Below are 27510 nucleotides of genomic sequence, written 5' to 3'. Positions count from 1 at the left end.
AGCGCCGAGACGCATATAAATTCGATGTTTAATTCTGCAGCCACATTTACTGATGTGTTCAATTATACCGAAAATGCAAATGGGTATTATACACTGAGGTGCTTCTGCTGTCACATCAAATATACTCTGCGGAAATGTTTTGCAACCGAGAAATGGCAAGAGAGAGTCATAAATCGGATCATTTGTGTATAAAGTCAATCAATTCAATACATGTGAGCGCATAAGAGGATTATCTTAAGTGACATTTGCCACAATATCACTGCAATTTTGAGTGAAAACCTCGGAATTGCTCTAATTACTTTCCTTGAGAGAGATTTCACAAATGCTCGCAGACGTGAAATGTTCAAATCGCTCCCGCGGCGAGAAACCACATGCGCCGGCAAGTAGACTAAATGAGTGGTTGTCAGCAGTGAAACATCATTAAAACATGCAAAGTTTCCCCTCGGCGAAAGTCTTGACAGTGGAGACAATTAAGAGTCGGGAAATTAGATAAAAATGTTAGAAGGTCGTGTAGGAGGTTCTTATCCTTTTAAAAATAATTGCAGCATTGGAGCTCATTAAGAAGTCACCATCAATATTGCAATTACCGATAATTACACGCTTCAACATCCAAAATAATTCTTCTCTTCTTTGAATCTCACGGAAAATGAAGCCTTATTAAAATTGTCTCTTACATTTTTTTTACTGACTGTCGAAAACAGGGAAATATGTGTACCTTTAGCCAATTTGCATGTTCTCAAAAGGGAGAATATCAAATGAGAGCAAACTCTCCAATGGCAGTCACAAATCATTGATAAATTAAGCACGTCTTGATATTGTATTTGAGTCCTGATTTGAGCACAGGTATTTTCGAAATACCTTGCATGCCACATCTGCTGCAAGCATAAAATGCCAAACATTGCAAAGTTTGTTCAACACCGGAAAATAATTTGCATAAAGGCAAAGAGCGGTATTTATTTTCGTTAAAGTGTTCAGTATCTCGTCGCTATAATGAAATTTATTGGATAATACGCTCTGGGCACCTTTTATCATTATCAAAGTTTACTTTCAATTATACAGGAAAGTGATGAAAATTCAGGTCAAATAAAAAGTGAAGATAATCTTTGATAACATTTTGATGCCCCATACAATTTTCCACCTCCAATTTGATGTGGTTAGCAAATGAATCACAAAAACGGTCAAATGATTTTCACACTGATTGATTCCTTGATCTTCTGATGTCAAATTGAATTTTTTTTGGCTATCATGGATGCGTATAAAATCCAATATTGGCCATAAAGCAAAGAACAACATTTTCCTATTGTATAAATGTACATTCAGGAGTTTCTACAGTCCAGAAAGTCGCACAATAAGCAGATTGAGGCTCCGAGAGAGAAATTGGCTATACAAACAAACTGTGGCTGCAACTGAAAATAGCCAAATATCCTTGTGATGGCCTGTAAAAACATTTTAGCCGAATATTCATTTTTCCGCACACTCTCCTCCTCATGTTTTCACCCAACTGTGAAGACATTTTTATTTCCGAAGTTTTGATGTTTTTCTCTCGGCTATTTATTCACAGTCACTCAAATCACTTAAAGTGTCGCGACCCACGAAAAATTCACATCAAAAACCAATTCAGAAATTCCATATCCCATTCTCCGGGAACTGGGAAAACTCGTTAAAACCCGGAGGAGCTTTTTTCGGCAAGGCATCTAAAATTATCCAGCAAATTGAGAAGGTGGAGAGGAAATCCCTGTGGAGTGAAACCCCAGAAATAATTTTCAATTTCACTCTTCTAGATTCTAGACGCTGCTTTTATTTCGATACTATAAAATATACATATTTCTATGTTACTTCTTTGCTTACACTTTATTATTACTTGTTTTTGTCATTTCTTTGGCCAACACTGTTGTCTTTAGAAGTGCTATATTTTCTTACAAAGAACTAAGAGCCTATTTGTTTTATGTATTCTATAAAATGCTTCAATTGAGATTATAAGGTTGAGATAATTTTAATGTTACAAGATATACAAGATATTTGTTATAAATTACCATACTCGCTGTGGTATAATTTTCTAGAAAGACGTTCTAATAACAAAAACATCGAGAGGGGAAGAGTAATTAATTCTTTATTAGAATTTTCTTTTCGAATTCCTCAAGCGCCATTTTCGCATTACTCAGAAGGACTTTACATGTAAAACTTCCGACTCGGGAAAGAGTTTGGAACAAGGCTTTGAAGCTTTTCCTGACAAATCAATATTCCTTCTTTTTTTTAGCTTTCCGCCAGGGAAAATAAATTGAATGACGTTTCATAACCGTATGAAGTTGTAAAAGTATTTAGAAAGTTTTCTTGAGTTTATTAACTTTTTAATTTCCATGAATTCTTATAAGATTTATGAATTAAGAGGAAAATTGTTGCAAAGCTTGTAAAAATAACAAACATCAAAGCAAATGCGTTCGAGGAATTCAATACATGCGAAAATATTCCAAAACATCAAAAAATCTCTTGTCAAATGCCATTCTCAAGGGGACACCCACGACAATTCGTAAATGTACGACAAAAAGATTATTTTAATGTGCTTCTCTTGGATTTATAGACCTCTTGAGAGCTCTGCAAAAGGTGATGAAATAAATCAATTTATCCGACCAATTTGTTCGCAATTGCGTGGTTAATTTGGCGGAAAAAGGCAAACTCTCGGTGTGATTTCACTAAGTTAGGCCATATGCGAAACTTTATACATTAATCTTGCCATTACTTTTATATTATGCCTCGATAGCTAGATGAAATACATTTATATTTGATATGAATGTGACTAGTATTTTGGTCTTCTCTTGTTCCTCCTTGGCAAACGATGTTTCCGAGCCATGTTTGGTGCCAAATTTGCCCTGAAACATCCCTTAAATAGAAATGCCTTGTGAATTTTAAATGAATACAATTATGTATAAAAATACTCTCTCGCGTTTGAGGGTAAATTGTAACATGTGTGTAGGTGGATTAAAGTGAGTTCGTAATCATCGCTAAATGAACAATATTCGAGATAAACTGATTCAGATATACACAAAATTTCCATAAGGTCGGCTCTTTGTCTGTCCTCGCCGCTGTCCAGGCGGTTTCATGTTGATGTCCAGCAGCTTTTTGTCCATACCGAGAGATGAAAATGAGTGACAAACAGTCCTAATTTCCCTGATGTTGTACACCGGATGGTATGTTAATGATGGTGAAGGGTGGGATGAAACACTGTTGGCCGCTTTATCCCTCGGGGAGCTTTTGTTGCAATACTCGCACGATTTGAAGCTGTTCTTGCACATTTTGCAAATACCTTTGCCAACATCATCGTTGCTTTTAACGGTCAACCCCTCGGCCTTTGTCTCTTCCGCCTTGGCTGGCGTTGTTTGATCTGCGGCCAGAGATGGATTGCTCTCCTGGATCGGAGGCAAAATCTGCCGCCGACGAGGGTAATTGGGGTTGCGACGCACCAGGAAATGGCATGTTTCCCCGCGCTGTTGTCGCTGCACCTGAGCACGCAGTGGTAAATCGTCCGGATGCAGTTTTCGCTGATACTCCTGACTCGGACACACCTGTAAATTACAAGATAACATGTATAAACGAACGAAATAGCAAAATGAGCATTGGAAACACCAGAATTAATTAGATAGTTTAGAGGTTTATGCACCAATTTGTGAATTCAATTCCGACATGAGATGATTAAATTTATCACCCTTGAAGCTTTCTCAACAATAAAACCCCCTGAGCAATTGAAAGTCCAATTTAATGTCTTAATTGTCGATTTCAATATTGATTTACACTATTGCATGTTGACAAAGCTTATTGATAGATTATGCTTATACAGCCATGGGAAATTGTGCAGTGCCTTTAAGCTAAGTGTTGGAAATGTCATCAATAAAATTATATATTTCTTTATAAAATATTTTATACGAAGCAATATAAAGCACTATCAATTTTTATCGCTTTCGCTTCGACAGAATATTGTCAGTTGTTTGAGTTACATTCTCTAAAAAAGAGAAGTGAAGGTTTCTTCAAAATCAATTTCCAAATCAATCACGCAAGATATTGAAGAATCTGGTCCAGCATTTGCAATTGTCGTGCGGAGAGAGACTTATGATGAAAAATAGGGAGTGAAGGAATGGCAATAATCTTACCTCGTAGAGGGAGAATTGCTCAACTGGTTCAGCAGAATTGTACGTGGTGAGGAGCAATCCCAGAACTTCGTCCGACGTGGTCTCCTCAGATATGAGGAGGCTCTTGTACTGTGACAGTGGCTGCAGGGCTGAAGTGTGGACGCGCACGAGGCCGCCCGCCTTGAGCTGTAGGCAGAATCGTGAGTCACCTTTGGGGTGGCACGCCTGTAAGATCGCCGGACGTGCCTCATCATCCAACACCAGGAGCGTCTTCACGCCAGCTCGGCGCACTGTGACCTCCATGGACAGGTAGAAGAGTCTGGGGTCCTTATGACGAATCTTGCAGCGCCTCAAGACTTGCGCCACGATCTCGCGACTCGTGGAGTCCCACTGAATGCCCAGCGTCTTGTATTCAATGTCGATCTTCAGGCATGTGGTGAATATCTTAATCGTCGTCTGCAAAAAGTGGAAGAAGAGAAAGGCTGGTGAGAGGAAATTGCGAAAATAAATCAAATTCCTATTTATTCACACTCTCAATCTTATCGCTATATGGTTCTTCCCCATTACATCTCCCGAACACGTGCAATTTAATTCATTTCCTCTCGCACAAGTCGTAGGGAAAAAAACAGACCCATCGAAGACTAGATATTGACAAGTTGCTGATCAACTTCAGGGCTTCCTTCCCCAACTCTCGCGACAGGAAGAGCAAACGGGTTGCTTTAAAGTGCAAAAACTGGGTAAACAGGCATATTTTCAGTCTCGGAATTGGCGCATTTGCCTCAAAATTTCCCTACAATCTACCATCGACACAAAGGGCCGCCCATAAAAGTTTATGAAAATTGTCATCGCATTTCGAGGAGCGCAATAGGCGAGAATCTGGTCAGAATGCCTCTAGCGAATTTCACCCAAACATTCCATAATAAACTTTTCATCACAATGAAACCATTCAAACTCCTAAATCACTCGACATACAATTCTCAAGGCAATTTAATTAAGACCGTGGTTTTCGGCTAAATTGGCATAACATTTTGGAAATTACTCATCAATGGGGAAAATTAGGGGAGAACGAAGACATCTCAGGTGTTATTGATCCATCAGAACTTGAAACCACAATTTAGTGGAATTCTCAATGAAATCCGAATCCTTGAAATTTCTACACTTAAAGATGCATCTCTTGAGAAATTCCCCGATTAAAGTTGAACTGCCCTTTAAATCCTTCAAAGCCTCGCAAATTGGGATAAATTCCTTATCCACCACTCGAGTTTTAATAGCAATTTGTGTCACATTAATTACGGACAGATATAATTTTCATTAAGTAAACGACCGACGATTAAGGACGCGTATTTCTGCCCTGAATTCGAGATTAGCCGAAACAAGGAGAGAGTCTAAATGGGCAGTAAAATGATTTATAGAATTCACGGAGTTGTGAAACTGAATATTTTGCTCATAATTGTGAAAAATGCTCAAAAGCAGTAAAATTTTGAGAGGGAAAGTAAAATGATTTGCAAGAAAAAGAAAATACTAATGACGGTTCCGAGGATACCCTATAATTTATCAGAATTAATTCTTCAGACAATTTCTTCGACATTCGAAATATTGCCTCTCGAAACCGTGCCAAAAAGTGCCGTTGAATGTAAAGTAATGAGCTCCAGTGAAGAAGAAATTGGAAACTTGATTTATCACTTTAGGCATTTGCACTTTTTCAGAATTAAACACACTTCCTTTAATTAAGGAACATCCTCAGAAAGTAGTTGACAAATTTTCTCCACATTCCAACTTTATATTGAAAACTTTATGGTGTAAATAAAAATGTTCGCTTTTAATTAGTGAAATTTTCTCTGTCCAAGAAGCTCCTTAATTTCCTGAAAAATGTACACATACTTTCAAATCAAGAAAATGCTGTACAAATATTTACTCCCAACAATTGTGGAAATTTACATAGCAGCGAAATGACTGCCGGCAAGCGGGAATCAGGAATTATACTTTCTCCGACAGTGAATAGGATTGTCCCTTAGCACATAAGAGTGTAGTTCAAAGAAATGACAGGAAATTGCGGAAGAAGAAGCCAAAGAGGATTGTTAGACAAGAAAATAGCACTCTTGATTGTATTTTTTGGGCTTGCCACCTCCGAAAACATCACTTGCTCATCATATTTTTTGTAAAATAAAGCCAAGAAAAGTTGAAAAAAGTCAACTTTCTTGAATATTTCATTTCTCCGACTCCTTTGTCACAAGAGACGAGACGAGAAAGAGTGAAGAAAATTTGTATGAACATCAACACCATTTCTCCTAATGTTATTACATTGCAAATGGAAAATCATACCCAGAAATCCATCATCTCAAATATTATGTGTAATAATATTGGGGAGCCACGGAGAAACAGTCTGCAGATTGAAACTCAATCCCGCTTCGATTTCTCACTCTTTCCCAAAACTCTCAGCTTTCTTATGGAAACCCTCGTTTGCAGGGAGTGTCAAGAGCCATGTTAGGCATCAGAAAAAAACTCACAAAAACATGCAAAAATATGTGATCCGTACAAATAAATTGGGAAGAGATTCAGCTACTTTAGACCATATACAATATTGGAATTATGCTTGTTTTGCACAGTTGAAAAAGATAAGAGGATTCAAAATTTCAACGCTAAATGCCGCTGCTGTGTATGTTTGAAAAGCTACTTTAAGATCGATTTGATTTTAAAAAGTCAACACATTATCCCTTATATTGATTAACATATTAATTATTATTCAACAAGTTGAACGTAAGCAGAGAGAATCAGCCTGATAATTGCATAATTAACAGACACTATCTCACTTTCTCAAATTGAGATTACCCGATTATCTGTACATTAGGCAGTTAATTATGCAAAATATCCGATAAGATTTCACGTGGACCGGAACAGGGTAATGAGTTGGAGATCTTTTATCATCCACTTTGGATACAGTCAAAATTCATGGAAGCATAAACAAATGTATCCAGCATCCCAGAAAATCCCAACATATTTTCCACTAATTAGCCTCAACAATAAGAACGTGCGTTTCTGTATTTGGCGTGTAATATGTATTATATCTGGTTTATTTTTGGCATCTAACCGTCATCAACTTGAGACGTTTCGTGGTAAAAACGCGAAATGGAAAATTTCAAGTGGTAGCCAAACCCTTCGTTAAAGCCACAATAGCACCCCATCAAACGGTTGTAGGGGGTGTTTTATTGTTGAATGTTTACTTGTAAAATTCAACTTTGCACTTGGCGCCCTCTGGGCCGCCCTTAGAGATTTTCCCACAAAAAGATTTACAGCGAAGTATCGGAAAAAGCATGGATTTGCGTGTGAATTCACAGAATTCTTCGCAAACATGTGGAAAAACTTCTTTTAGCATGCTCGAGAGGACTTTCTCAGAATATCAAAAGTGATGGAAGTTGGAATTGTGGGTGGCATAGAGACGGTTTCTCGGCAGCCGTTTGGTGTTTATTGGATGAAAAAATCATGCAGGTATAAGTGAATTGTCTTGTATGCCGTGGAATATGAGTCGCAGCTTAGCATGCGATATGTTTCTCAAATTGAAGGGAAAATAGAAGATGGAATTATTCATAATGGAGCTGAGGAGACTGCATCCGGGCCGGATTTCGTGCACATGTGATACTTTCTCACTCACTCGAGAGAGTGACTGAAAAAGGGTTTATCCCAGGTATAAGATGATATCCTAAATGCATATCCCTTCATCCTCTTAACACACATACATATGTGGAGTTGCCATGGCGAAGGTACTTTCAAAACGCCCGACAGCAAATCGACAGGAAATTGTGCGGAAATTTGCATGAAAATTTCTCAAGAAAAGTATATTTGTGAATCAATGGTCCTCAAAACGGAATGTCCGTCAATAATTAGATCAGCACTTGGTTTCTTGTTGAAATAATCATAAGACGAGAAGCATCTTTTCATGATCATTAATTTCGCCGCTCGAGAGAAAGAAATATAAACATATTGAGGTAGGGAAGGAAAAGAGGGAAGATCAAAGAACAACGACCGGATATTGAAGCACTTTTCTCTTTTTCTCTCAGGGCCACGCATTTCCCCCCATCACCGGAGTAGCATCTCGAGAGAATCATTTCGTCATTTCGTCGTGGGTGGATTTCATTCATGCTCGTGCTTCAATTGATGTAAATTACATTATTTCCTGCTCCATGAGTACGTGCTCACACTCGTCCCCAAAACATAGTCAGAATTTATAAATAAACATTTTTTTTCTCTCCAGAGCTCAAGAAGGAAATAAATCTCTCCAGCGGAAACAGCATTAACCAATCAATCAGTTGAGACGAATGAGAAAATCATCTCCAATTGAGCTCCGACTGGTGGATCATCCCGTTGAGCACAAACTAGAAGATGGATTCTTAAATATGTCGCATTGCTTAATTGAGGAAATTTATCGCATCCCCTTTGTGGTTCTGTCTTCCTCTATTTTCTCCACATCGCTTCCCATTCGGCACATGAGAAATATGTGCTGGGAGGAAAAACAAGCTCAATACGTGATACTTCTCTGCAATCTTTCATCTCAATTTTCAACGCCACTGAAGTCATTCAAGCTTTTTTCACCGCCACGCATATCTCGATATCCGGGAAATTGGCAAATTGGAATTCTTGGAACATTTCAAAAGAGGTCAGGGCACTTGAACTCGCCCTAGTGCGTCCTTCATCGACATGACGAGCAAGCTTCTGAATCATAATCACTTGTTTGTCATCTTATTCACTCGCATATTCATGCTGGAGGGCGGGATGAAGTGTCTCAACCAAGCGTTCGCACAATTCAATATTAATAAAGACTTCAAATAGACACAGTGTTTTCCTATAGCTATACTGTAAGAAAACTGCGCAACATCGACCTGAAAGGTCAATCCAATGAAATTGAATCATTTCTCCAAAATCACTCAAATATATATAATCGAGACAATCGATTTGTTTAGTCTAGCCAATGATTTTCCCAGAAAAGTTTTTATCACATCGAATGTCTCTGCAGCATTTCGCCGAGAGGCTGAATACATTTCATCTCTGAAAGCAATGTCACGACAATGTCCCATATTTTATTCAAAAAATATATTGCTTGTATTTTTCAGCGTCTCGCAAATGCTTATGTAAGACGCTCTGAGATATTTTTCATCCTATGTCTTTCACTTTCACTTTCACTCTCTTTCACCCCATTCACTCGAATGTCCCTCGAGAAACCGAAAAGTGACAAAGCCTCCGCCAGGAGTGGAGTTTTCCTGCCACCCCTGGCGGCGGAAGAGGCAGAGGCGAGTGTCCATAAATAGCGAAAGTGGCGGCAAAGAACAATATCTGTCTCTGGAAAGACATTCAACACACCAGCCACATCCGCTTTATGCCTCCGCCGAGAGTGGAGGACAAGACATAGTATGAATGAATGAGTTCCTGCCTGATTACGCCAGGAACCGAAAATGTTGCATGGCGACTGGGGAGTTGCGAGTAACAAATGAGATTCGGAATTGATATTAATTTGAAGAAACCTCTGCTGGCTTAGGCCATCCTTCACCCCCTTATCAAGTGACTTAATAAACCACTGAGAAAAGGCGTGATAATGAAATCCTATGTACTTGGGGAAATCAAAAGTAAAGTCCTAATTAGATACTCAGGCTTAAGAGGACTTTACGAAACAACTCTTGCAAATTATACCTTAGAAATTCCTGGCCATATCTTCTGTACTTTAGATATTATTAAGAGTCGTAATATATCTGCATATAATCTCTAGTTTCAAATGCGACACACATGAACAATTTCACATGTGTTTCCTCACATAACAAAAGGCACTGCGAGCCCATATTGTCCATAATTTCAACAGATATAATGTGCTTTTCCTTCCTCTACCATTTAGACTTTTTCCTCGTCAACTTCAACGTTGATTTTAGCACTGGCAACAATTACTATGATTATTGGATGGGGTCGGCAAAAAAAGGGCCCGCGACAAAAAGACCCACGCAACATTAGTGCACTCCGTGTGTTGTGGAACGTGACTGATTGCCAACATAAACAGAAAAACGGGAGAGATGCAAGAGGAAAATGGAATTATTTATAGTTGAAAATATAGGCATAATAAAAAACAATCCATAGAAATGTCGGAGATTTGGGTGGAGAGCAAAAACTAGGCGAAACAATTATATTCAATCGCTCCCACTACATTAAATTGTTTTCCGGTGTGGAAAATTGGGAAGAGAGAAAAGAGGAGAAATTTAAAAATACTCATTGGATGTGTTTATAAGGCGAATGATGGGATTTAAGATGGGGTGGTTTCTCACATATTGCAAGTGAATGTGGATCTACGGATAATATAATTTCTGAGCTTTAGAATTCAATCTTCTATTCAATTTTCCCGGCATTTCAAATCGATTTACTCAGCTTTCCCGCCAAATTCTCCTTTATATTTGGTCTTAGTGTTAAGCGTAAAATAAGGCCACGAAGAGACTCTAGACAATATTAGATGTCCTTCTAATCCAATCATGTATCCTAACCATTTCTAGCCTAGCATTGCAACATCACTGAACTCCAGGGAGCAAACATCAAGTCGAAGGCAACATTTTCAGAAAAGGCTCCCTCCGGAAGTAATCCTAAAGTGTGCGAAAATGGTGCAAAAAGAGCTTAAGAGGAGCAAGGGAGTGGAGATAAAATTTCAGTGGGAAAATTATAAACAGCACGAACCATAACAAACAACATTTGCAACTCTAATGTGACATTCAACGTGAGTCGAGACGGCGAAAACTGCTGAAAGCACTTTATGTCACGGGCGATATAAAAGTGACGAGGGCCCCAGGATTCCAGTTCTCTTCAATTTTTCAGTGAATACTGAGCACTGGCCGCCCAGCATGTTCCTTCGGCAATGAAATTTAATATTCCCTCCACCTGAGTATCATCTATCTGGCATGATGGCGGAAAAGCTGTAAAAATCACGAGATTACTCAGACGTGTCAATCGTGGACTGGGGGATAATTTCGGGAAGTAATTTAACTAAAAATTCTCTCTCGTCCTCGCAGGAAGAGCTAGTGTAGCTCTGGATTCTATCGAACAATGAACACGTGCTTCCTGTTTTTTTTGTCTTTTCAGACACATGGCACAAGAAGCGCCCCAAGAATGCGCATTTCTCAGAAAGCATAGAAGGCGGTAAGACTTTTGCTGAACAACTTTTCTCTCCCTTATAATGTGTTGTTTTTTCCTCACGCCAGGGATATCGAATTTCTCCTTCCTTGAATCACACTCAACTGTGACCAAATGGCTCTCATTCTGTTCCTTCCCATCTACAATTTTACTCAAAAGATCCCATTGTGCCAGCGTTCGCCTTCGCCGGCCCATCCCGTCCTCATGCCATTAAGACCATCATCGGCATCGAAATTAGCAAAAGAAAATCCAAAAGGAAATGGTCAAATGAAATAAACATTGATGAGCGGCGACGAGCGTAGACAATGTTGATGTTTCATCATGGGATGCCGTCATAGGTTCAGTAATCGCCTCAATTGTCCGTTAAATGATAGATCGCTAATTAATTCGCCACAATAACCAGTTTCAATTGAATTTCTTGACATTATCACGTCGCAGGCATGCAGAGTCGATGCTCTTGAGTCGACGCTCGGGATGCACCTATTGGCACTTCCTGTTGAGGATTTTCTATATTTCTTTTCTCTCACCAACACTGAGAAATTTCTCTCCCTTCAGCAAATCCACAGAGAGGCTCGCAAGTGGGAATGATTTAATTTTAAAATGATGTGAAGTGTAAAGAACTGCTGCCTTTCCTAACTGTTTTGACCCTTTAGCGATAAGATGAATAGCGCGCTCAGCAAATATTTTGCTCCGTCGATTTCAAATTTGATAACTATAGCGTGGCAAATGGAGGAAATCGTGGAACTTGAACGCCCTTCAGACGGGGCTGGAGATGTATTTGTTATTTGCCTGGGAGAAAGATAAACCGGCAACAGCATAACAGAGTGAAATCTTCCCGGAGGACCATTGAGATGCCTCTCGAAGGCTCCGATGGTATCGCACGCAGCGTGAAGAGAAGGGCATATGGAAGCTATTAAAAATTTCCGCTCAAAATTGTGGGTGTGCAGAGATGAATACGGCGGAGAATGAAATGAAGAACAGAAGCCAAGAAAAATTAATTCGATGAAAGATTCTCTGCGCCATCCAATAAACCAGATGTCTCGTAATATCTTCCAGTCGCATTTTTTGTGAGCATAATCAAGGAGAGTCTCGAGAGGAGGAAAACGAGGGAATTCCATTGAAAACGCAATTCACAGAGATTTTTCATTGTGAGTCTGGGATTTGAGAGTTTGGAGGAAGCAATTTCATTATGTAAGACTATCTCAATATATTGTTGAGCAGCGGAGTATGGTGAATATTTCATTGCCTCCATCGGTATATGAATGCGGGGAAATTAAGAACCTCAGAGGGGTCTTGTTTATGACACTCTCATCTCCTCGGGCGCTTTTCTGTTGGCCCTGGTCACACGAGGAGAAAAACAAGCAGCGTGATAAGATAAGCGGCGGAGAGATTGGGAAAAAAGTCACCATCATCCCAGAAGGTGAGCGGAAGTGGCGGACTTACCTGTGGGACTGTGTCGCTGAGGCTGGAGTAGCTCGAGGCCCTCGATGGACTTCTCGCGGGCAGGTCATCGCTGGGCTCTGGACTGCCGCACAGCGAAGACGAGCATGACGTGTTGGAGCGCAGTGACAGGGAGTCCGATCGGTTGCGAAGAGGCGATATTTGAACGTGCTTCAGCATCTGCGAAACAGATTGAGTGTCAATGAACCGTCTCACAAATATCTGAATCATCATTTCTTATAAATTGAAAACATTGCATTCTGTATTGATTTAATGGAGCATGAGACATTCACGCCGCCCATTTTATTTTATCAATTTCAAATGTGGATCACACAAGAATATCGCGAACAATGCTGGCATTTCACACAAATTGCATTACTCTCTGTGGACTTGATGCAGAAATTCTTCTCCATGAGGATTACTTCTCACTGCGATAATTATATAAATTGATATATGAATCTTCACGGGGAGATGTACAATGAGATCAGTTTCATGAGTGCACTCCTTCTGCAAGAGTCATTAAATTATATTGAGTCGTATACTTGGAAATAGGTCGTGATACAGATAAAGTTGCAAAAAGAGCGAATTTGTGTTAGATTTGTAGCAGTTAATTTGACGACCACAATCCCCTTTCGCCCTCAAAACATCACAATGTGAATTTTTTATAGGCATTTACGGAGACGCGCCCCAACAAAACCCAAAATTGTCTCAAGAGCATTCTTTAGGATGGCACTTTTTCTCAGTAAAATATGCACGAGTTTTGCGCGGAAAAGAAGCCACTTGACTTACAGAATAATAGATCTCGTTTTGTTATATCTCTCTTGAGAAAATTGTCTCGTGAGTCTGAGAATTTTCTCCACAATCTCGCGCTGTGAACATTTGAGACACACCATTGAGACGCAAGAGATGACATTCCAGATTGAGTGGAACGAAACAGAAACAGAGGAAAAAAGACATTTTAATTATGCGTAATCATCTAAAATGTCGATTGCCCCAGAAAGTTGCGTGCATGGCGTGAGCAAAGAGTCCAAAGCACACATCGTGTTCGATTACGGACAAAATCGATATATTACTAAACACTCGAGAGAGATTTATTGTCTGGTCATTTGCCTCCAGTGGAGTTTTTGGATGTCCCACGAAAATGAACGCAGCAATTGACATCAATTTAGGATAATTGTGTGTGCGCAGAGAGGCTGAAAGTGAGATTGGAAAGCCTTCGTCGATGACACTCTCCACATTCCAAGAGTGAGTCTTATCGAGAGCAGCCCATCTCTCCTATTTCCTCTCGAGTATTCTCTACATCCAGCTCCAGATTGCTCTCCACATTCCACCCAAACACTCCGAGGTAATCCCTGTCGTGGTACTTTTACAACTCTGGAGTAAAACTGTCAGGCTCGCAAGGGAAGAGCGCGCTGTACTGAAGCAGTACATTCACCGCTCAGCCCTCAATCGAATTCGTCTCTTCTCCATGGCGCTTGATAGCTCTTACATAAGCGCTTATGAGATCAGTGTCATTTTCAGCGGCTAACGAGAACTTGCTCTGCATGAACTAGATTTGAAGAAGCCTAATTAGACTGAACTGAAAATCAGCGATGATGAGTATTAGGAGTGTTGGAAATATCTCATCTGATATTGTGAGGCTCTCGACAAATTTGTAAATGAGGTGATAAATACCCGCACGGAAATCGATTAGGCCGTGATTTAAATAGTGCCTTAATCTCATTTAAATTATGATGTCAATTTGAATGCTTAATTCCGAGTTGTTGTGCATTCCTCAAAGTCGTTCCTCCCAAGTGTACAGGAATCCTCGTGAAAGCATCACCTTGCGCCCAACTGATTCATTCACCCGACACCGGATATCGAAGGTGATCTTCAAGTGTATAATTTATTTTTATATCTTGGCAATTTTTCCCACTCTTCTTCGTCGCCGCTTATGTGGATTTTTTCCCTACGACGCAACACACACACGACAGGGAACCGAGGTGGACATTAAAATAAAAGAGAAAGAAGGAAGGAGAGTAGATAAATTTTATACATGGGCAGAAAACGGAAAATGTCGCTCTTTTCACCGATGGGAAAAAATTCTCGTGTGAGTGAAAGAAAGAGTTCACACAAAACTGTCCGAAAAAATTAATTACGACTATCTTTCAGTGTAATATTTTATCTCATCTGCATGAATTTCAAATTCGTGCAAAATATTAATTCATCGATTTTGCATAAGCACAATGTGAAGGTGCGCAAGGTCGCTTTCGTTGGAACTGTCCGAAAAATATTCTGGCAAAGCAAAAATGTGGCAAAGAGGAAAATCAGAGCGAATGACAAACGTAGTTAATTCATCCCTTTATCCTCTTTCCAACCCTACGTCGCATTTCAATTGGGTGTCCGTGTATTTATGTAATATATTTCGTACACATTTTTCTGTTTTTATTTAATAATTCAATTTCATGACAAAAACAGAGCTTCAGTGTTGGAAATTATGAGTGCCTTTGACAAATCTGTGGAATGCTCAAGCATGAAAACTCATCTGAAATCTCTCTGATTTGCATGTTTTTTTTTTTGTATCACAGCATGGATAAAACGAAACATTCCAATGGATTCAATGGCCAAGCTATCCAGTCTCATTTGACAAAATTATATAATCACGAAATAAATATAGAAATTGATAAAAAGTGGAACTCACTTCCTCTATTAAATGCTGAATAATTTCCCTTCAGAAGTGGCTCTTTTCGACCCGAAGCGTCGAAAGATGGAATGAAAACCACCAACTCATCAAATTATTGCCTGCACGCCGAGTTGGTTTCATTTTTTAGTGTCCACATTAATTCAATTGGAAGAATCCTTTCTATTTCTGGCATCAAGCCTTTGTGTAGAGAATTCAGCATTTCTTTAAATATTTTTTTTCCATATCTCCTCACGAGCGGAAAAGCCCTTTTTCCCAGTGCTGGATTTTGCGAAATCTCACATTTGATAAATACAGACATATATCTTCGATCAATTCACATCGTATTCATATGCAGTCAAGGGAGTAATTCAAGTGAGACGAGCGTTTTTTCATCGATGGCGAGGCAACAAAAATAAACCGTGATTCTTTTTTAGGGGAACAGAGATGTTTCAATTGAACACACACGGCAGATTTGCTGAGATTTGCAGAGTGTTTCAAGGAGAGCGTCATGATTTCCTTGTGTGACTGCTCATGTTAGACAAGTCGAGAGACAGGCAAAATCTCAGAGACAATGCGGGAGTGAGGGAAGACTGCGAATAAAATGAGAAAATCACTTTAATGTAGAATAGAGAATCACGGAGATATGCTTGGTTGATCAAGAAAGACCATGACGACAACCTCATATTGTACACAAGCTTGTATCCATTCGTCAAACAGCTCAGACAATATTGTTTAGCCCTTCTTCACCCGCATACTAGCCTAAGGTGGAGCTCGCTCTCTCATTTTCAGCCATCCGTGGTCCAATTTCCCCAAAATACAGTTTCTTTTTCCTCCAAAAAATGTACAGTGCCTACTATCGGAAACGGATCGAATATTGTAGAAATAATATTGAGATCTTGATAACCTACTGTGATTTTGCCATTAGCCGGTAATCGTTTGACTATTGATTTCTTCTTTTCCTATATTCGCATGTAAGATAAATGAAAAACAATCAATTGGAAATTGGAATGCAATAAAAACTGTTTCATCATTGTGCAAATCAAAATACAATAAACTCCTATTTTTCTCACAAAAAGTCGCCACGAAATTTCTCTTTCCTTTTTTTTGTATAGAAAATGCTAGACAAATTTATTGTTAACTTGTGTTCCTCATCAACAATGAAATCCAATGAACTTCCTGACCTCCAGAAAGACTGTCCATTCACTTGTGGAAGGGTCTGTAGTAACAAAAAGAGAACCTCTTTGAGCCAGTATGAAGATGGATAGAGAGGAGCGCGATTTGTCACGAAAGAGGCTGGCGGAGAACAAAGTGATTTTGGGTATCAATATCCGATACAGACGGAAGAAAAAAGGTCAAAGTGAAGAGAATTCTCTTGTTTGGCAGGTATATTTGAGTGCCCCGGCATTCCATACAAGGACTCGTGTGGACGGAGAGGCGCAAAAACCCTCGGATTTAACACCTCCTCAGCCCAACAAAGAGACATGCTGAGAAATAGGATTTGTGAATATACTACGGCGACACTCAACTGCATCCGGAGTATTTCACTCGTAAATCACACAATTGAGAAGGAATGGCAATAATCCCATTCCTACTTGATTCACTGTCACATTAAGTTCAATTTTGAGAAGGTGAATATGTAAATTCCACATGTCACGAGTAACAAGTTACAGTAATGTTGAGCTACATCACAAGTTTACACTAATAACTTGCTCTCGTGAGCATGTGACTACGCCAAACAACACTTGGACTGGATGCTGAGACGGTCGCAAAGTTGCGACTGCAGAGGAAGCAGTGGTGATGGAATTTATAAATAGTTTCCTTATCTAAAATTGCACTTTTATGCACATAATGTTCCCTCAAACTTGCCATGTGGATGACTTAAAGTGGACTTGGATATGGAATATTCATTTTGTCTTCTTCTAAATTCTTCACTTGTTATCTAAGACTTTCTTTTGTGTGCAGATGAAACTTCAATAATTTTGATGTGTGTGCTAATTGATTTACGGTGAAAGAGAAGTTCACTTTATGGAGTTGCCTAATGAATGGTTAACACTGTGCTGTTGGTCTAATTAGGTGGTTGCATTGTGAAGATTCGTCTGCAGCGGTGCCACGCGACGAAGGAATTTTAGCGCCAAAATTTCTCTTCTGGGCCACAGCGTCTTTATTTAACATTATCAAGAAGCAGATTGTGTGAATAATTGCTGTGATGAGAGTTATTATGCCAGTCCTAAATCATTCCAGGAATCTCACAATAGTTCTAATTCCAGACCGTTTCTGTAGAATCACAAATGAAAGGGGAGTCAACTGAGATGTTAAGAGTCTACATATGTTGAAAATGCCATTTGCTCCCTAGAATTTCCACTCTCTCGTCGTGGAGTGAAATTACAAATGTGGCTTCATAGACTGAGAGAGAATGTGGGCCTCATCGACAAAAAAGCAGCACACAGAAGTTAAGTGCTTAGAAGATAATTCAACATGAATGATAATGGGAATTGGATAAATGGAGCAGTTGTTCTCATCTTTCTTCGCTGGTGGGATGCTCCAACATTGGAGAGTCTTCCCAGCCTCGGAGACTCGATAGTGACAACATTTCAGAGTCTCACAAGTGTCTTTCATTGCGGAACTTTAGTGTTAATTCCATAGAGTTCCATTGTAATCGTGTGTGATCACGCAATTTTCAACAAAGCACCGGATATGTCTTCTCAATTGACACCAGGCCCCTCAATCCCACGCACACCACGCATCTTCTAGGCCAATTCTCCGCCACACATGGATGCAGGTAGATTCAGATCCACTGTTTGGGCTTCCGCGATGGAGAGGCAAACAATCGATATTGATGAGAGATATGCGGCACTTCCTGCAAAGAGGGAGTATTTTCCCAGTCAACAAATGGCAATATCACATTATTACGTTACGCATGGTGATTTTACCCCCTTGTTCAACCAGATACACTTTCAGCACGCCCTGTAACGTCACCCACATCCACTTCAGAGCTGCACTTCTCACACATGGATAGAAGATGTTCTGCATCCATATGTTGTCGTAAAACTTTTATTCGCAATTACAAATTGATGTAATGAAATGTCGCAATCAAAGTGACTGTAAAAGATGATTAAATTTGCCCATAAATTACAGAGATAAGCTGAAATTATCTGTGCGGTAATCCACGAAAGGGTACTTTTATTACAATCATCCAGAGAGTGAATTTGCCCCAAATGCAAATTTTGAGAGGTAATCTGTATTTATGCAAAACACTTTCTTCACGTGTTTTTGCAGATCTTAAAGTGTTCAATTGAGAATTGGTTGCAACTGGCTGACATCAGCCAGTAAGCAATCAAGCACTCAATACGCCTTTTATGTGTCAACTACAAAATGCAGATTTTAAACCCAATAAAAATCCATTGGGAAATTTATGGCCGTATATAATACAATTTTATCTCCCATCTGTCACACGCGATATTTTCAACTCGACGCATTGTGCTCTCTGGCTTGTTCTAACAAAACCCACCCACTATCAATATAAGCCGCATACGAACGTGAAATTTGTCACTGTTGCTGTTTTCCTCCTTCTTTGTTTTACCCTAAAAACTCCCGTATATCACCTCCAATTTCACTCCTCTCGCTGGGACCCATTTAATTTAACACTTCTATATTCCACCAGAGACTACAAGTACATCTTTTTACACCATAGATCTTTATGGGGTTCCAATTGCGAGGGTGGCTAAAAAGGCGCACGTGTGCGACACGGAAGGAAAAATTCTCAGAGCTCCTTGAGAATCACTCATTCAGTCGCATAGGGTTACCTTTCCTGACTCCGAATATGTGGAAAGGCGAGTGGAAAGGTGTCTTCTGTCTCTTGAATAACAAGTTCCCCGGGGAATTGATAATATACCTATATATGAAGACACCTTTTTACCCAACCTCCACATTGTCCATCAGAGACACCTCTGAATACGAAGATTCAGGTGACAACGGAAGTTGCGCGCGAGAATGCAAATGTCTGAAGCCAATTTAAACCTCACAGGTTGCCTGGCTGCATCTCTGGCCTCTTTAGTATTCACAGACGGTCTGTCACTGTCCAGGAGGATAGAGGAAGTCTTTCACTTTTCGACTGTCGTTACTTGTGAATTCCTCCGTGCAATGCCCAGTACGCGTCTTTGGCATTCCTCAGAGGTCAATTTTAAATCGACATTTCCAGTGTAACCCGCTGCTCAGTGGAGCATGTAATAAAGCGTGAGAATGAGAAATTGAATCCTTCTTCTCAGGCCCGTTTTTCGCTTATCCACGGCGGATGGATTCGGTGTGACCACAAGAATGTGTAATTGAGACCTTCCTCCCTCTTCCATCAATAATCTGTTCTTCATCCTCACGGAAAAAGTCAGGGATTCGCTGAATTACCTCATGACAAACGTTTTTTCTCTGGGTTCTCATAAGAAAATCACGAAAAGACGTAAAGAATAGAGCGAGAGCGTAATGCAAATTTGATCCAGAGGTGAACAATTTTCAGGGCTAATTTTGAAAGATTGATTTGTTAATTACATGATGAAATTCAAAAACATGTAAACAGTGTTGTTTATTTGGCACGTAAATTTTCTATTATAACATATTCAAAATTGGGTGTTTGCGAATAGTCCCTTGTTTATAAATTAAATCTAAACTATAGTAAAATTAAATCAATTAAAATTCGATGGACTCTGTAATTTGATTTTTGCTCCAATTCATTAGATTATATATGGAAATGGTCCATTTTACGAGTGCTTAGCAAGAACTGTACGTATTTCGAGTTTCCATTTAATTCACCTCACCATTGCTATCGTTCTCTTTTTCAGCACGTTTCAGAAATAAGTGCACACATACAAATGGAAAACTTTATAGACAAACTCTTACACACAGTTGGGATTTTAATTAAATTCGTCTCTATTTTTAAAATACATGGAAAGTGGAGTGTAAAAATCCTTTTTAATAAAATGGTTTTCAAATTACATTTTATATGTGCATTTGTACATTAATATAACTGTGCCTCGCAGAAAAATACCAACAATATTAATGCTATCAAATTCTTTCTCATTAAATGAGACATGAAGAGCTTCAATGACACCGATAACAACGCGAAACTCTTGTCTAACTGTCGACAACAGAAGCATCTAGAACCTGAGAAATTGTCTTTGGCGGGAAAGATGAGAAAATCCTCGCGAATAAGATTAAGCGCAAATGTTGTATGAGGGAAGACACCATTACAAAATGCATTGCATTGCGCAAAAACAATTCTCCAGTGCCTCGAAATTCCACATAATAAATTCTACGCGAGATGCTGCAAGTGTTTTTCCAGCGAGAAGTAATCGTCTTTTGCAACATTGAGTTCAATTTCAAAGATAAACAGCATAATTGCACGAAGAGAGCGAGAAGTACACAACTCTTTCTCCGAAGTGACACTCAAATGCTATCGTTTTTTCCCCTGTGACTGTGTGCCACATTTACTAGTTGAACAATATACACAAAATTAATGATATTTATGAATCTCAGTTAGACACCCTTGCATGGCAATGGCAAGAATACCTCAACAATGGCGAATTGTCTCTCTCTCTCTCTGTGCTGTATTACTTTATATGTGACTTTGAGGAGGGAATAAATAATATTAAAATTCACACGCTTTGCATCTTTTTCTCAGGCTTGATCATTCGTGAGCAAGAAGAATCACTATCTGCACAATTCTGTTGATCTCATTACCTCAATGACTCTGGCCTTTTCCTCTTTTCACTCTGGCGTGCCCCGGACAACAAAAGACCACCGATGGTCAAGCAAAAAACACCTCCCAGAGCCCATAAAGTAGAAAACTTTCACGAGACTCGATGCAACAGATCTATGATAATTGAATAATTACATGAATTGGAATTTAATTTGCACGAGCGTCAATTGATCAATCAATTTGTCATAATTATTCTCGGCACAGGAAGCACATCAATTAGAAGTGTCTTGGAGGAAAAAGTGCGCTTGAACTGCGAGGGAGACTTTCCAACAGTTCAATCGATGTTTGAGTAAGCCGGCTTTCTCAGGCTGGATTACAAGACATCCGAGGAGTTACACAGAAACGCCCAAAACATTCCTCGAGCGCCCATCTGATGAGCAGGTGCTAATGAGAAAGACATGAGGTAAATCCGAACTTGGCGAGAGATATTCTTGGAATATAGATTGGTGATTAACATTATCTAATTTAATTTCGGAAATTGGAGAATCAATTAAAAGGGCCATAGAAATTTAGAATGTGAAGATAGGAAAATTCGATTAGTCTTAGACGAGAGATTGGTGTATTAATCGATGTGATTTGGCAATTAAAGTTTAGTGAAATCGGCAGAATAAATCAATCTACAGGGTGGTTTAGGTCAGCCCACGTGTTGTGGCATTAAATTAAATATGCAGCTATTAACAGACTTTCAGTTCGGTGACAAATTTATTTTTTATGCATGTTTTACTACTTAAGTTAGGCCACTTACACTTCTAATCTCACACTTGGAATACACAATAAATCTACTTTTAATTAGGACAATAGACGAGAAGAGGAGAACAATAAGGATTTGAGTAGCGTATCTTATCCTTTTCATTAAGAGCCAGGATGAAAGAAAGCCGTCTTGTCTCCTGAAATGTCGTCCGAGTCACTTCGTCCCACTATAAATCTCACACTGAGTGGAAATTCGTCGCCTAAAAGGGCCTGAAGTCATTTTTCTTCAGAGTGTAAAGAGCGAAACGATAATTTTATGATAAGTAATTGATTTGAGAGGTGTATAGCATAGCATTAAACGACATATCCATAGACTAAACAAGCGACACACATGGAAGGAATTTAATTGTTATCTCAATTTACAGCGACAGACGGGAATCCAATTGAAGAGATATCGAATGTTTGGGAGAAATTCTTTCCTTTGATTCTATCTAACAAAAGGCACTGCTTCATCAATCAGAATTATTTGCTTATTCCTCCACATGGAGTTACATAACAATGCAGAGAGATTTCCCACTCAGACCCTTTCGGAGGGATTCTTTTCTGTGATGATCAAATTCCCGGGATTCTCAGAATGATTGCGGAGGAATCTGTGATAATTACATGGATCAAGTCGATGTGATATATTTCACAATATTTGACGGTTCAAGAGACTCCGCGGTGGTAGGGAAAAAATGCCGTAGATCCAGTTTCTTCGCCGTGTCACCTATCGAGATGGTGTGAACGGCACAAGATTGAGCAGCATTTAAATACCATGCTGTAATTTAGGGTATGCCCGAAGGTGTAAGAAAAGTGTCTCTCCGACGTGTGGGTTGCTGTGTGGTCAGAAAAATGAATGAAATTGGGCTCCACCGGCGAGTGTGGGTGAATCCATCAAAACGGTGAATGGATTCGATATTAGGAAAGGTATAGCCATATGGCGCGCATTCAGATTTTGTGTGTGGGCTCATTGAGAAAATTCAACACTGTGACCAGAATGTGACTTATTCAGGAGAAAGGGAGCCGCATTAATTTACGGCCTAGAGGAATAGATGTGGTTTCTCTTCACTGTGTGATAAAAAATTGCCAAACAAGGTCTCTCCCTCGTCCTACACGCGACACGTGTCACGAGGGCCCGCGCCTCTATGCACTTCCAAGCCCCCTCAAAATCTTACGCAAGTCTCTGCACTTTCCGGTCGATGTTCTTTTTAATTAGGCTTAATTGACCGGAGCCGAGGAGGGACTCTCCCAGCTTTTGAGCGCGGGACATTGACTCGAGCGATAAGTCGAAACTCATGACTTCGGAGCCGCGCAGAATAGCAACTAACCCCAGAAGATGGGAGTGGTCCGTGGTTTCACCCTACGAAGGGTGGAAAAGCCACAATGACGGCTTCGTCGGTGCTCTCCAGGAACCGACACATTTACACGGCTTGCCGCAAATTTATTGCACGAGTCTCTGAGCCAAATATACTATCCTGCCGAATTTTCTCACTACTTTTTCTGACCGTCGAGTGCCAAGGATGATTTAAATCGCTCTGCAACAACCAAGTGACACTTTAAAACACACCCACATCTCGGAAACGTGCACCGTGTTTATACTTTTCATCTTCCTAAAGAGAATTGGACGTTTAAGTGGAATTGATTTCTGTACATTTTGGGAAAATCTATATTGTAAGTGTAAAGTGATCAGTCTTGAGTAACTTACCGAGCAATTTATCATGTGTAATGTATTTTCTTGGCAAGTTCAAGCTTAATTTCGAAGATGTTATAACGAAACTTTGTGTATCGCTGGCGAAAGCCACAAATTCCCATGACAAACTTTTGAGATTTATTTGCTGTGGAAGCTGTAAAGTGCAATCATCCCTCCTTGCGAGGCGCCCCGTAATCTCATTGCAAACAAACATTTTTGGAAGTATCGTGGGAAGTTGTGTTAAATAAATAATTGCTTCTGAATAATAATCTGAAGAAATTGACTGTGTAAATCGTCTTACGGTTGTTATTTCCGGATGACCAGCACTTGAAATTCCTCATGCAGTGAATTTTGGGATGAGGGAGACAATTTTACATGTTAATTGTCCGTAGAAAATTGTCACTCCAGAGACATTACCACATGTTGAACACAAGGTGGAGGTTATTCCACTTACATGATCATACATATGACTTTTAGTGGATTTCTCCAACCATGTTCATCTCTGCTGTCTCTCAATTCCCGAGGAAATGTGTCCTCTGGCAATATGGCCAATTAATTTTTTCTACCACAACTCGTCTCTTGCGGATGAAAAATACATCAGTGGATTTTTTTACATCGTCTATTGTGCTTCACATTCGCGTAAAACCCTCCAGACAAAAGGGAAATATCTTAATTAGTGCTGGCAAATGTACGAATCGGACTTGGGAATTGGATAAAGAATTCACTTTGACATAATTCACAAGTGTTCCATCAATTAAGTATCGTGTCGAGTTTTTATTACAATAAAAGTGTAACGAAAAGGCAAAAAAGTATTATAATGTGCTGGAAAGCATTGAGAGCTTTTTTCCAAGTATCTTTACAGTGCATAAAAGTGCCCTTTTCTGCAAGGAAAGCAATTATATGGAATTACACATTAAAGAGCAAAAAATCCACTCTAAGGTAAAATTGAGCCTCAAGATCACTTCAATGGAAAGGTGAATAAATATTTTTAGCACAATGCAAGAATAAATTGCAATTTAGAAGAGGATGACGCAAAGGGCACACTTTTGTCCAAATAGCCTAACAAGAGAGGCATTTTGAGTGACTCTGTGTGAAAAAGAATGCAACAGACACATTAAATAACAATAAAATTGCAAATATTCTCCACAAGTGCCATGAATAATGAATGACTAAAAACATTTCAGAGAATTTATGAATTCTTGACAAGCTTTTGTGAGTCCACGGAGAGGAGAAAAGCAAACATTGGCTGAACTTTGGCAAGACTCGGCTTTCCAAACACTGCCACGAGTTTTGGTCCATATAACCAACGCAGGAAAATGAAATGTGAATTAATTTATTTGCGTAAACAAAATTTTTCGCATGCTAAAGAGTCACCCTTGTCGACGAAGAAGCGCTCTTGAAGGAAATTCTATCAGTTTTGTGCTTTAAGATTTGGTTTGAATAGTCACATTCCTGCAATTTTTTGCCCATACTTTTGCAGAAATCACAATTATGAATTCATCGGCATTATTCGTCGCCACGTCTATTTATATTTTATTACAAATTCATGTGATACTCAGCAAATTTAAATTCAATGTTTGCTCGGTCAAACTTATGGAATAACACTTGAAGAATTTTTCTGTTATTTGATCTTTGATACAAGTTTCACTTTTTTCCTCTCGCTTGATTATCGCTGTTTATTTTCGTCTGTCGCACTGAGGTTATCTAAATACACAATACACACTCTTCAATTTACCAGTAGACACTGCTTCTTTGATATAAAATAGACCATATATGTATATGCGACGGGATCAATTTTCGTAGCTGAGGGAAAACCATATATTGGGTAAATATTTAAGCAAAACTGCCCTTCTGCATGAGGATCTCGCTGTGTTCAGACTGTGGGAAACATCTGCACATTTGGGACCATGGCTTTTTATCCATGTCATCGCATGGAAAAAGTCCACGCTGGGGCAGAAAAAACAACCCGGATTCCTCATCTGGGTTTTAGAAATATGTATGCTGTATGAGAAAACACTCCAGCAGAGTCACACAATTTTCTCCATTTGGCCAACCAAAGAGGCCACAAAAAGTGGCGGAGAAGCATTGCAAATTAGCACTAAATTGCACTAAATGCATGTTCAATTCTTTCTCCATCATTCGAACTCATTAAGTCAGAAGCAAATCTTCTCTACACCTCAACTCTAAGTGGCAATTATCACCAAGTAACATTTCACTTAGCAATATGCAATTAAATCAATGGGCTCTGGCGCAATCTCTTGCATCTGCTGAATTTTTTTTCACCATCTCGGCCAGAGTATTTGAAAAATTACTTCCTCATTTCCAATTCCCATAAGCCATTTAATTTCCATCTCGTTTTTTCATGTGTAATCGCAAAAATATATCTCATATTTGCACAATTCTGGGAAAAAAATAGCTTCTGTATTCATTGGAGCAGCATTTTTATTGGTGAATGTGTGCAAATAGACTTTGCAGACTGCTCTGCTTTTCATTTATAATTATGGGATGCATGCATTGGGGAAAAAGTAAGAGATGATTACACACTCTGGCTTTTCAGCTGGCTTTAAATATCATATAAAGTTTTAAACTGGTTCACAATTTGCAGCTTTTCAGGTTGTGCTCTTTATGAGATAATTTGCGACAAAGTCACTCTCTCTGGGCATCGCGAGCGTCACGTTTAAAACAACACATAATCCTATATAGATTACATATTCATTGACGCAATAATCCATAGGCAAATCCACAGAAGCACAAACTTGTTTTTTTTGTAAATCCCTCTGTGAAATCCTCTCAAAAATTCCCAATAGTTTAAAAATAAAGTTGTTCAAGTCTTTCTCAGCAATTATAAATGCGCGATTGATATCGGGAGGAGCAAAAACGCGTCAATTTTACCTCACAGCGCGCGAAGAACAGGTAAATAGACGTTGTGAGCACGGATTACGTGGGTGACTTGACGGGAATTTGCCACAAGTGTAGAGGAGAAAAAATATCGTTAAGAGGAGCAAAACAAGTAATTATGCAAGTATTTGTGGGTAAATAATTAACAATTGAATTAATAAACTAGCAGAAAAGTGACGACAATCGATGATGTAATGATTCTCGGAAAGACACCGCCACGCGGAGATCCTCTTGAAAGTGCAGCGAAACTTGGTGTGGAAAAACCGTCTTGGTCACCACATTTTTCTCAATGATTTCCAATTAAAAAGACATGGTGAATTGTCGACGAACTTGGGTTCATTATCATCTAAATTGTTACAAATTCCTCAGTTGAAATGATTCTTGTGTGATCTTTCACTCTCGGCATGATCTTTCTCATCTTGTGCGCCATGGACTTGGGGGCTCTTTTTTGTCTGGAGTGCGCCTCCAGAAGTGGGCGCATTAATCTCATGAAATGCCTCAATGACCGAGGAGGAGAGATGTGGAGTAACTCACCCTGTGTTCGAGCCGCCAAGTTGGGAGAGAACACAATTATTCCTCGTCCAAAAAACAACGATGCTAATGAAAATTTCTCTTATGGAACTCACTTAATTGAATCACACACAAATCATAACTTTTTTGTCAGCGTTCTTTCACGTTTCTTGATGTCTTTTGCTAGGAATCTCCTTCCTCTAGAGAGTTGTCGTTCAGCAATTAATTGAGACACTGGATAATCCTCAGTCTTTTGCACCGCGAACAACACACTCGATAATTGCGTGAAGAAAGCCACACCGCTACAGGGCGACTGCAAGTACGTCTGAGCCGTCGAGAGTCTTCAACAAAACTAAAAGGCAGTGTGTGAGGCATGGAGTCGAGAGTGCACGCTAAACCACAAACGCGATGATCGAGCTCCCACTCTACGGAAGCCTTCCACTCGCTCATTCATGCGGGAACAGTGTAAAAAGAGAGACGCCGAGGAACGAGAGTGGGAAGAGAGGGCGCGAGTATGATTTGTTTGTGGACGCCAGAGGCCAAAAGGAGACCCCCTCCTGAT

The 27510-nt window shown here is 39.5% G+C and overlaps 1 protein-coding gene across 3 annotated transcripts; it reads right to left on the bottom strand.

Annotated features, from left to right (window-relative positions):
* Positions 1–1753: 1753 nt before the first annotated feature.
* On the bottom strand, positions 1754–27280 carry LOC132259355 (uncharacterized). 3 transcript variants are annotated; one of them, XM_059756951.1, is made up of 6 exons: positions 26973–27280; positions 18111–18232; positions 15394–15654; positions 12717–12893; positions 4143–4577; positions 1754–3560 (listed from the first exon to the last, which is right to left on the bottom strand). In XM_059756951.1, the coding sequence occupies exons 4-6, from the start codon at positions 12891–12893 to the stop codon at positions 3030–3032; spliced, it is 1143 nt and encodes a 380-aa protein (XP_059612934.1). In that variant the 5' UTR covers positions 15394–15654; positions 18111–18232; positions 26973–27280; the 3' UTR covers positions 1754–3029. The 3 variants fall into 3 exon arrangements, with proteins under 3 accessions (XP_059612934.1, XP_059612933.1, XP_059612932.1); XM_059756950.1 differs by lacking the exon at positions 26973–27280 and adding an exon at positions 18306–18319; XM_059756949.1 differs by lacking the exons at positions 15394–15654; positions 18111–18232.
* Between the last annotated feature and the right edge of the window lie 230 nt (positions 27281–27510).

This window comes from Phlebotomus argentipes, unplaced genomic scaffold (assembly GCF_947086385.1).
Source record: "Phlebotomus argentipes unplaced genomic scaffold, Phlebotomus argentipes genome assembly scaffold_18, whole genome shotgun sequence".
NCBI lineage: Eukaryota > Metazoa > Arthropoda > Insecta > Diptera > Psychodidae > Phlebotomus > Phlebotomus argentipes.
The sequence above is the reverse complement of the archived record's forward strand: the minus strand, read 5'-3'. Positions and strand labels throughout refer to the sequence as shown.

Excerpts from the sequence above, each read along its gene's own strand:
- LOC132259355 (XM_059756951.1), bottom strand. The coding sequence starts at position 12,893 with ATGCTGAAGCACGTTCAAATATCGCCTCTTCGCAACCGATCGGACTCC. Across the intron at positions 4,578-12,716 it reads TCAGCGACACAGTCCCACAG|ACGACGATTAAGATATTCAC; the intron begins GTAAGTCCGCCA and ends CACTTTTTGCAG. Across the intron at positions 3,561-4,142 it reads AGCAATTCTCCCTCTACGAG|GTGTGTCCGAGTCAGGAGTA; the intron begins GTAAGATTATTG and ends TGTAATTTACAG.